At 36.0% G+C, this 11,635-nt stretch overlaps 1 protein-coding gene across 1 annotated transcript in view; it reads right to left on the reverse strand.

Annotated features, from left to right (window-relative positions):
• KIAA1109 (KIAA1109 ortholog) overlaps positions 1–11,635 on the reverse strand; it is a 114,886-nt gene that overhangs the window by 15,507 nt on the left and 87,744 nt on the right. Inside the window, 10 exon segments of the mRNA XM_035897603.1 lie at positions 275–467; positions 1,883–2,063; positions 3,339–3,554; positions 4,163–4,407; positions 6,030–6,092; positions 6,677–6,767; positions 8,271–8,380; positions 9,386–9,509; positions 10,957–11,087; positions 11,293–11,493. Of these exon segments, the coding sequence (XP_035753496.1) occupies positions 275–467; positions 1,883–2,063; positions 3,339–3,554; positions 4,163–4,407; positions 6,030–6,092; positions 6,677–6,767; positions 8,271–8,380; positions 9,386–9,509; positions 10,957–11,087; positions 11,293–11,493 (1,555 nt within the window).

An 11,635-nucleotide genomic window follows, 5' to 3' on the forward strand; every position in this document is an offset into this window, starting at 1 on the left:
TTAAATGAAAACAGGGAGAAGGCAGTGACAGCCCATCACTGGGATATGGTGACTATGACAGAAATATCACTGAGGCTGGTTTGGGAAGAGGTTTCTAAAAACGCAAGCTTTATAAACTGCACTCATCCTTTTGGGATCAGGTTTCTGCAGCCAAAGTTAAGACTTGGTAAATGTGGTGCTTCAGGTAACGTGCAGACAGATCTAAAGCTAGTAGATTACATGAAGGAAAGATATATATCCATGATAGTTTTAGAAGGTCATTGTCTATAAGTACCTGATGGGATGGGTGGGGGTTGGGGAGGAAGTAAGGTGTTAGTCTTGCTGTGGATAGTGCTAGATAAAGGAGGAGATGTGGCAGTATCTTTCATACCATACAGTTTGGACTCTTTGGAAAGGGTTCTTGGCAAAGACGATCCTCGAGAAGTATTTGGTGATTCAGTCTTTAAAGTCTTAGAGTTGTAGTGCAACTGGAAAGCAAAGAAAGATCAATTTACTTCATACAAGTAGCTCAATTTCTATACAGCAGTTTGGTGTCACTCCTTCCCTTCAAAAAAAATTCTTTTTCACTATTTACAAAAATATCATTGTAAGATATGTTACATTCCAATTCATGTTCTATAGATACAGCTGGTGCACATAAAGATCTGAAATCTTTGTACAAAAAAAATTAAATTAATAAACTATTAAAAAAAATAATCAAGGAAACATAAAGAAACAGGGGAAATTAACTATTTAGGAACAATGCCTAAAGCTTGGTCCTCCGCTCTCTTATGTCATATACATCCTGTGCCACCAACTATTTGTTCCTGTCCGCATAGATTTCCTTCTGTCTTACTGCATGATGGAACTATTCCACTACTAAACAACGGCATACAGAAAGTTGCATAAAAAATAAAAATAATAAGATATTCCAAGAATTCCCACCTCCTATATGTGCACAATACCTTATCAATGAAAATACAGAACCTAACAAAAACTGTAGAGAGTATTTAGATATTCCTAAATTTGACTAAAAGCAAAGGGCAGGACCTGCGTCATAACTATTATCCCTGAAAATAGGTGGGAATATTGGAAAATGGACACACACAATCCTTCCACATCGGAAGGCTAGAAAAGCCAGGCTGTTTCAAGTGAGGAGCATTTGATTTATAGCATTGCCTCAACTGAATTGCATGAAGTTGCCATGCAGCAGTGATCTATTTTTCCTGTTCTTACTCCATAGGACTTCAAATCACAAATACAAGAACATTTCTGTTGAGATGCTTTCTTACTAGAATATAGAAACAATGATTAAAAAACCAAGGGAGTGTACAGTTTGATGGTGTTTGAGAGAACACTGTCTTAAAAAAAAATAGGTTTTATACCAAGACTGATTGTTATAATGAACAACACAGAAGAGAGAGAGCTTTAGGTGTTAGAGGGCCAACTACTAAGCTGCCCTTCCCATGAATTACTGGCAGCGAACAGATCTTCCTTTACTTAAAAAGAGCATACAATATAAATTACTTGTCAGAGAAGAAAATATCCAAAACAAATGTCTAATTTTAGACACCAAAATGTTAATGGAACTGATTTCTTTTCATTATGTAGTATCACATACAATGTTATGGAGTGTCAATTGACATTGTTCTATTTTTGATGGCACATACAAGGTTTTGGGGGTTTTCCCTCCTAAGAAAACAAGGGTTAAAGCATCTATCAGTAAAATCACAGAAGTCATTATTCCTATTTTAGTACTATCTACATAACTTAAAAAAGATTTTGCTGAGGTGCTCTGTATATATGAACTTGTACATACTATAATAACATATTTGCGTTGAAATCATATTTGAGCAGAGAGGAAGAGCAAGTGCTTCCCCGCTGACTTATACACTCCTTTTACCTTTACATCCACCCCAGGAATATAAAACACTGTTGTTTCCACATCACTAGATTTTGTCTGTAGAGATGACGGCACTTTCTTGCCAGCAAGTAAGTGAGTTGTAGATGCATAATTAGTTTGAAATTTCTTCTTTTTTGAAGGAGACTCTTGATCTAAACTTCTGGAGCTCCGATCATAGCTCCTAAAATAAATACACTGCATGTTATTAAAGCAAGCTTAATACTCATATTAATAAGAGTATATTTTCTAGTATTAAAAAACCTAGAGATGTCTAAAACAAATTTGCAGTATCAACTATATATGGAAGCATTTCAGTCTCTGCTTTACTCTTGAATTTCTGTGATCTCTACTCCCTGACTCTGATTATTTCAGGCAGTAAAATCTGTAAAATTATTATGTCATTAGAGAAACACCCTCCTATGCTCTGTACTCTTACAGTCATGTTCATCTACATTACCCAACATGATCTGTGAAAACTCTTTGATATGCAGAAAACACTTAGCAATTTTCCTTCTCCGCTGTAAAGTCTGTCTTTATACAAATTCTTAAAAGATACCTTTTCCTTCTGTATCAATTCTTAGAAAAAAGCATCTTGGAAAGACAGAAACCAAATTGCTTTCTAACTACAGATCTCCTATGTAAACCTCTCAGTAAGAAAAAGTGTCTTTCATTTGTTTCTATTTCTTACAATTAGATTTAAAACAAGGAAATCTGATTTCCTTATACTATACTTATTAAGAATGATCTTTGCTGACATATAAGTTTCTTAAAATTCACCACATTAATAACAACATATCAAATTTTAAAAAGTAATGCAAAGCTGCCATTAGATCCGCAATCACGTACACATGAAAAAAGTAGAATTTAAGAAGTGAGGATGAGATCAAACCTCATTAAGATCAGACGTAAAGCACTTGTGTTGCCTCAGATAATAAAATAAATGCATTTTATTAAGAAAGATATATAACGTCAGCATGCTTTTACACTCAGAAAATAATGGGAGCCCTCAGAGATCATGAGAAAGCACAACAGTAGCCCCAAACCATTATGAGGATTCACTAAGTTTTAAAGTTATTTCTTTGGAGGCTGGAAAAAAGACAATAATCCAAGTGCTTTGAAAGCCTAACATTTTGTTTATGAAAGATAAAACCTGATTTTAAAAATAAAAACAGAAGAGAGGCGTATGCTGACTCTTGCTAAACAAATGGATCTCCCCATGTCATACCTGGCCATAACAATTGCAACTTAATGGTGACGCTTTGAAGTCGTGATAATTACTATGAATAAAGTGATGGTAACAAACAAATGCTTTTCGAACAGGTCAGCGCTTAAGAGTCCTTAATTTTTGCATATATGGTCATAAGCGATGGAAGTATCACATGAACTTAACAGCTAAAGCAGAATAAAGTACTTATAACCTGTTGTTTGCAAGGCAGCTAAGTAACACGTTTTTTACCTTCGTAAACTAATGTCATCGTGTTCTTGCTGAAGCATTGTAGGGTGCAGTACACATTTTCCACAATCAATTTCAACCCTGATATCAAGTTCAAAGTCAATATTTCTCTCCGTGGTCGTGCCAGTCATACTTCTGTTGGTAGGTGTTGTTGGCCAGCGCTCAGTGAACAGTTGGTGGACAGCAGCGAAGCCTGTTGCTTTCTTGCGAGAGGCACTCCTGCACAGGCACAATTGTGGATTCGGTATTAGCATGACATTTATCTGAACAGAAGGTAGGAGGCATTCTTAAACTACATCCACACTCAGTAAATAATCTTTTAAGAACTTTTTTGTTAAAGGCCTTATCTGATACTCAGCATTTCTGTGATCCATCTTCCATTAACACATTACTAAGAATCCTTTTTCCTAGCACAGGGTACTACAAAGAACTAAGCCTTTCTTAAATTCTCAATTAAGAAAATGAAAAGACATATACAATAATTTCCATATTTGTAAATATTTACATTATTAGGTCCACTTTGTGGAGGTATAACTGGATAAAACTGAAAGTAACTCTGTATTTGACAAATCTGTCATTTGGCCCCACTGAAACCTGCCCCATACCTCAAAAAACTCACTTTCTAAGCCCTGAAATTTCTAACAGTTCCCTTCTTTTCAGATCAGAATTCCTCCTTCCCTCACAGTCACCTCTGCCGAACCCCTCCTCACCATACATGCTTCAGGCAAAATTCAATCCTTCATCAGTAACAGATTTTGTAGCTTTAAAGTCAATATTTCAAATGTATTTTCTTAATTTCTGTGTTCTTCCTTAGGGCCATTACTTACGGTGGTTTCCTATAAAAATACGTTCTCTCTCTTTCATGGTCATCCTCCTTCTCGGAGTCCTCACTGCTTGATGACAAGCTGTCATCCCGGCGTCCTTCTTCAGGCTGGAAGGGAATGCCGGGTGAGAAGACTACTGGAGTTTTGGGTGAACCAAATACCGAGCATGAGCCTTCACTAGTAGATGAGTAATGGGAGGGACCATCAATAGTTACAGACAAAAGGTCCATTTCTGTCTCCTCTGGAAACTGATTATAGAAAGACAAAAAGACATTAAATTTCCACAGATATCGTTTCCATCAAGAATGCATTAGATAGCTCTGGAAATAAAAAAGCAAGAGTGCTATGAGAAACTCCCACTGCCAAGTTCCTCAGAGACAGCAGAAATTGCAAGACAGCTTATGAAAAAGAAATGAAAGCTTGGTGGGGAGACATTTGCCATTCCCTAGTAATTGAGCTCAGTCTGTTAGCTAAATACATGTCATGCTCTGACCAATTCACATGATCAGAAGGAATGGAAACATTTTGTATAAATTTAAAAAATATTTTGAAAGAAAAGAACAGAAGACAGCAAAAATCATCATGAACCTTGAAGAGGGGCGAGGCACCCAGGAGTGTTAGCGAGGCGTGCATGCAGGATGCTAACACAGAATGTACGGCACCAGGTTGCAGTTCTGGGCTGGCGCTCTTGGGCGCACGTGCTTTAACGCGAAACCAACTTCAGGCCGAGTATTTCCAAAAGGGGCCTCCTGTTTCTCACATAAAGCACGCCACAAGCATCACGCAAGCAATTTTCGAACATTAACTTCTTAAAATGCCTGTGAAAAGCACCTAGAAGTGTTCAACACCAGCACTGCCTACGCAGTGTTACTATAGAGCTACACAGTCATCGTCTACAAATTCAAACTAGAGCTCAGCTGAAGAATTGGCATTATAACGTCAGTAAGACTTTTTTTTTTTTATGTTCAACATTTGATACCTCGAAGTGTTTGACAGGATTTTGCTATGTCAACAAAACTTAAGCTAACTGGGCTTATATATAACAACAAAAAAAGGCAGGATAGCTTTTAAATGTGAACATATTTAAATGTGCAAAGCACATCTCTGTTTCATTTCCACCTCTCTCTCAGAAAGAGGAGTTTATTTCCTGGGAGCACAAGGTGAGTTGAAGGGAGAAAAAGTACGTTACTATCTCTTGAGGTCGGTTTTTTGTTTGGTTGGTTTTGTTTTGCTTTTGTTGGTTTGTTTTTTGGGTTTGGTTGGGATTTTCTTAAGGAAAAAAAATAACTTTATTATTTTTCCCTAAACATGTTTTTTAAGGCAGTTTAAAAAACTCCACTGTTTGTTCTCTGGGTATTAAGTTTGGGCACATTCCCTACTTACTATTATTTGCAAATGTCTTACTCTGCATTAAATATAGGGATTCCAACAGAAATAAAAATGTGAGAAGATATCCTCCCACCTAGCAATTATTTTGTACCCGTGTTGATGCCTGCAATCTTGGAACACAATATAACAGATGAAGGCACACACACTAAAATCCTCTTCTAAAGCACATTTCAAGGCTACACTTATGTCACTTCACATCAGCCTAATCAGTCTTCATAAATATACAAACAAAATTCCAATAATTCATTTTACAAAAACTAGCAAGTTTTAGGTCTACATAAGGGTGTAGAAACACTCTGGAAAGTTCATCAATCAATCAATCATGTTCTTCTGCTTACTTTACATATTTGAATGTAAATATTTTCAAATTTGATATACATTCTGTTTAGCTGAGTGCAAAAGAGATGAAACATTGAAAAGCAGCTCCCTGTGAGATATATTAGTTCTCTGGCAATGAATACTTGTTTCTTCTCAGAAATACCTGAAAATACCCTTCCCCAGGACAGCTGGATTGTTGTGCAATCCCCAAAGCTGTTTTATTCAACTTAATTAGAAGTAAAAAAAAAAAAAAAAAAAAAAAAAAAAAATTAAAACAATTACAATCATCTCCACTACGCAAAAACAACATAATAGGAACATTTTAAAAATGAGAAAACATAGCCACAAACAAAACCAAAGATCCAACAATCCATTTCAAACACACAGAAGGATATACCTGCAGGGCTACAGCAATCTGACTAATATGCATTTCCAAAACTCTAAATATTTTCAAACACAAAAAATACTAGATGATTTTTTGCACACTTCTGATAAAAATTCCAAAACAATTGTATACTACTGTGTCAGTGAAGGAAAAAAAAAAAACAAACCAAAAACCATCCAAACATTTTCAAGTATCTTCTCTAATGACTGAATTAATTTCTGTGTTAACAAACCAAAACACATCTGTCTTCTATCAAAACAAATCTATCTTCCAAAAACACATCCATAATTTGAGGCACAGACTAACAGAAATCGACACACAAAAACATACAAGCAATTCAGGTCTGCCTAGTTATACCTATCTCATGAACTTGTGACCAAATGGTGCAGGAAATACAATTATACGGCATATAAAATAATTCTTACAGAATCCTGTATGTTGAAGGTTACTCTTGGACCAGGAGATGCAGCATCTACACGGATATCTGGGAGGTCTTCACTGTCTCCTAGTCGAGAGCTATAAGCAAAAACAAAACACAAGAGCTTGTTGAGTTTTACTACAGGGTTTTACGTTCATGCAAACATTTAACTACACAAATACAAGGCAATAAAGTAGTACAGTTAGTACTTATGATTCTCTAATGGAAGAAAGTATAAAATCATAATTAAAGCACTTAGGGTACATGAAAAGGAAAAAGGAGGGGAAGAAGGAAAGAGAAGTAAGTTACACATTAATTGGCCAGTAGTCTATTGCTAGCCAATCTCTGCTTATTTCTTCATGCAAGTTTTTAAATCCTGAGCCAACATGCAGATATTATAGAAAAAAGAAGATATTAGTGATCTACCACATCAAACATAAAGGAAGTTAGTAGATGATGTATTCTCTGATGCAACTGAAATAAATTATTTGGCCTTATTGTAAACGCATACTACATTTCATTCACAACCAAAGTACTCATTGAGTTTTTCAGAACTTTTGTGTTTCTTACAGAGCAACGGAAAAGCCCCATTATCTTTTCCATACAATTTCGGGTTCTCTTCATATAACCTTGTGAAAAGGTAAAATGACAGTGGTTTTCATCTGACAGATCTTGAACTAGAACCTTCATGCCTTCAACACTTGCTCTGCTTTAGTTATCAAGACTGCTAATTAATTCAGAAGAAAGATTCCTTTTTAAGGGCACCTTGAAAAATTAACTACAGAGTACTTATAAAGCTGGTTTTATGCTGCAATATATCTGCTGTCTGATATTTTCGCATCTGGATTATCTATAAATTTCCATTCATTTCTACAGAAGTATTTAAATTTGAAGCAAATTTCTATTAAGAATTTCTGTTCTCATAGAAAAAAGTCCAAAGAATACAAACACTCTCCACCTTTTTGATTTTCAAATCTTATATTTTATACATAATAATGCAGCACATTTTTAATTCCAAACTTTGAATGCTTCGGCTGGATCTGCAGAAGCAATAGACTCAAACACATGTATTCTAAAATTAAAGCAAACACTTTACTAGGAGGCATTGTTATACGGCGCACCAGCCGTTAAATGATGAAAAAAACCCAACATGTTATACAGGTGAAGAGACGCAAAGAAAATTATCATTCACAGAAAAAGAAAAGAAACTCACTTTCTTCTTCTCATTAGAACAGCCTTTTTTTAAGGCTGATGATTCCAATCAAGCGTAGAAATCAAAATGATTACACTATGCCATTTTTTCCTTATATACGTTTCTTCAGTATGTCTTGAAAGCAGGATTCTGTAAAAACCCCTAAGTTGTTGAAGTGGAAACTTTTCCTCATTTGACATACTACTAAGTCTGACAAAAAAGAAGTTTCAAAAAAAAGGTGAAAAGTTCCTTTTTAGAACACACCTGTCTTCCAAAATGACCTCTTCCTCTCCAGTTCCACCACATATAGCTGCTGCCTATAGTAAAAGGCTTCTTAGGGCCAAAGTCCAATGTTTCCTCCGTTAAATATGCTGTTGCTATCACAGATCTTAAATTCCCAGAAGCTTACCTTGTTCTGTCCATTCTCTTCAGAGGTGGTCTTCCTGATGCTGAAATACTCTTAGATCGGCTATAGCTGGGTTTGTAGCTGAGACCCCATTTGTCTTTCAAGGAGGCAGCCTAAAACAAAAATAATATACAAATGCAACACTGAGAACATAGAGAAGAACTCTGTAAGCTAAAATACTATTTTACACAGGTAAAGTAAAAGGATTTTTTTTTTTTTTTGTTCCATAATAGTTAAAATGCATCTCATTATCAGCATTTGCCAGCATCTTCCTCTTGCATCTGGATACATGTTCACTTTTCACACTTGCTGGAATTGGTAATGTCCTGTTGCCAGGAGAAAAGTATGCCCAAAGCTAATAATCTGACTGCTTAGACATCCTTCCTAGCTACCACTACAGTAACAGAAGAACATGAGGTAAAATGAGAACACCTGAGAAAAAGCTGCAAACAGATTACTATTTGAAAGAGCTGTTCTCATTAATGAAGCATCACACTTGGAGCTCATGCGCTAGGACACGCTTGAAATAATACTTTGCCAGGTTTATTATCGGTTCTGGGACAACAGCCACATAATGTTTGTGGATTACCAGCAACACTAGGTTTTTGTCCAGTTTATTCTAGTATCTATCCTTAGTAGCTTGTTTTTATTTTTACACCACCTAACTCTGCAAATATTTATGTATTTGTAAATAAAACACAATTATAGAAAGCCCATATGCCAAGTGGAACACAACAGGTATCTGTCATCTGCCCAGGCAGTTAACATCCTTGCCTCTGCATCTGCATTCATCAGTCCAATAAGGAATCACTTAAAAATCTGCTAAGAGGAGGAGTAAATGGCATCTTCAAATACACATTTTCTAACTATTTCTTGTGAGTGTGCAAATAAAACCATTTACATTATAGCATCTGTGAAATTTCAATTTTCCTATCACCATTATTACAAGGGAAAAACCTTTCCCTGCCTTCTTCTAAAGGTAAAAGGGTTGCTGAACTATTTGATATTCTTAACCTTCATTTTCCATTATTAACATTTTTTTTGCTGTAATCAACATGCGGAAAAGAAATATGCAATGCAAGTGCTATCATTTTTTAAAGTAACTTAATACTGCTCACCCTCATACTGGATCTACGTAGCTTTTTACGAACGTCTCGGCGGATATCATTCACAGCCACCGACTCCAGTTGCTGATAGCGCTGAATTTCTTGATTTATAGTTCCTTCACTTGCACCTAATTTTCTGGGGATAAATCATTGCTGAGTTATCTTACAAACAGGCGATGTTATTTTCACCACTTCAAACTCTGTGTTGCAATGATGTTCTGCTTTCTCTAGGAATTATCCCATTTTCTGATTTTTTTCAGTAGTTACTTATGACCAGTGCCCAACATAGCTGCAGAAGGTTTATTCTTGTTCCATGATACAACTTTTTGTCAAGTGTAACATTTTGTCCTTAAGAGGACTCTTTGATTTTTAAGGTTTCTGTCTCCAAGTGCCTTGCCTTAGCAGAGCAGATGGAGGACGTAGAACAAACTGGCATGTAAGGAGACCCCCAAACAGCAGTGCTACCATGATGCTAAGGTGGGGAATACGAATGGCTATGCAGCAATCCCTCTTATTTCAAAAAGCCCTAGTTGTAACAACTAGATTAAGGACCTCCTATACACTTCCAATCATATGACAGCTGTTTAATTAAAAACAAACATAATGGACAAATCTGAGAATCCCCAGCAGGATGAAGAAAAAGCTTTAACAATCCAAAGCCCTGTCACACCAATGACAGCCTTCTGCAGCAGATTACCTTCTGCAGAAAAAACACACTGCTTAATAATTTAAAAAACTCTGCAAAGAAACTTCTATTTTGGAAGAATCACAGTTTACTGAAGCATTCATAAACTGAGAAAAGGCAGGCACAAAATATAATTTTGATTCTTTAACTCATATGAGAAGAAATATTTAACTTAAAAAGCAAAGTTGCTCTCTGAATGGTGGCAGCAATTTTATTCCGAATACAAGTAGGAAAATGTGTTTCCTCCTCATTGTTTAACAAATAATTACCAGGCTCTGTATTCCCATCCCAGACAGATCCATTTATAGTAAGTCTGTCTTAGGGAAGGGGCAGGGGAAGAAAGCCCAACAAAACACGACTGCAAAAAATTATTAATAAGATTCACAGAAGTTCAGATTAAATTTATGAAATTTGAAATCATTCTTTCTTCAGGGTTTTCTCAAGTACAGCACGGGAGATTTAATTTTAAAATATCACCTACAAGATGCAAAAAAATAGTTGTTTTAAATATTTTCTTTCACTTCTTCCGTGAACAAGACTAAGCTTATTGCAGTTGAAGTAACATATTTTGTTAAGGTAATCACCATGATAATAAATCAAGATGGAACTATGATTTTGAATCAATAAGAAATCTATTATAATCAACCATTGTAATGCAGAACCAGAAAGAATACAGACCAATCCGACACTTGGGGAAGAACTTGAGAAATCTGAGAGCATACTTGCATATATAGTTTTTTCTTACGGAATCCAAAAGGACAATTTTGTATTTTTAAATAAAAGACAACTATTTCCACTTGACCATCACAATTCCACAAGGTATGTGATAAGAACAGAAAAGTCAGCTGCAGTTTGTTATTCCCAAACTTTGTGCAAGTGAAAGCAAAACCCAACTTACTTTAAGTCATCAATAACTTTAGCTTGCTCATTGAGTTCTCTAATATCAACTAAACGTTTCACAAATTTTCTTCCTCGCTGTTCTCCAGTTTGGATACTAGAAGCACCCTGCCGTCGGTGATCAACAATCTCCTATTTAAAATAAACATTTAATTAATGGCCTTGTCAAAAATTGGACATTAGTGCAATTTAACAATAGGCAAAGTGAATTTCACACCTTAAAATTTGGACTGGTGCATGCAAAAGAATCAGTTTCATCTCAAAAGGCCACTGATTGGATTTTTTCCAGTGATCCAAGCCCCATCATTCAGTTAGACACACTGTAACTACTACATACATGTCCCCATGAGCAGGATCTGCCTGCTTTCATATGTGATCTGCTAGACTGAAGAGAATCACACTTCGCTGACCCCAATAGATATTCTACAGGAACAGAGTATCGATGGTTTGGGGGGCTCAAACCCAGCAGGTGATTTACAATCCGCTGCCCAAACGTCAGCTTGCGTGCATCTCCATATAATGAACCTCCACCTGATCTCTAAACAACAAACAGGTGCGTTAGTGTTCTGGGATAGCGTTGTCACCGTTGGTTATTTAAGATAGCTGTTAAAGAACATCTTTTACTACATTTTTATGTGAAACCAAAAAACAAGGTCAGCAGCATATTGGGTAGAAGTACT

The sequence above is a fragment of the Egretta garzetta genome, unplaced genomic scaffold (genome assembly GCF_000687185.1).
Source record: "Egretta garzetta isolate BGI_Z169 unplaced genomic scaffold, ASM68718v1 scaffold467, whole genome shotgun sequence".
Taxonomy (NCBI): Eukaryota; Metazoa; Chordata; class Aves; order Pelecaniformes; family Ardeidae; genus Egretta; species Egretta garzetta.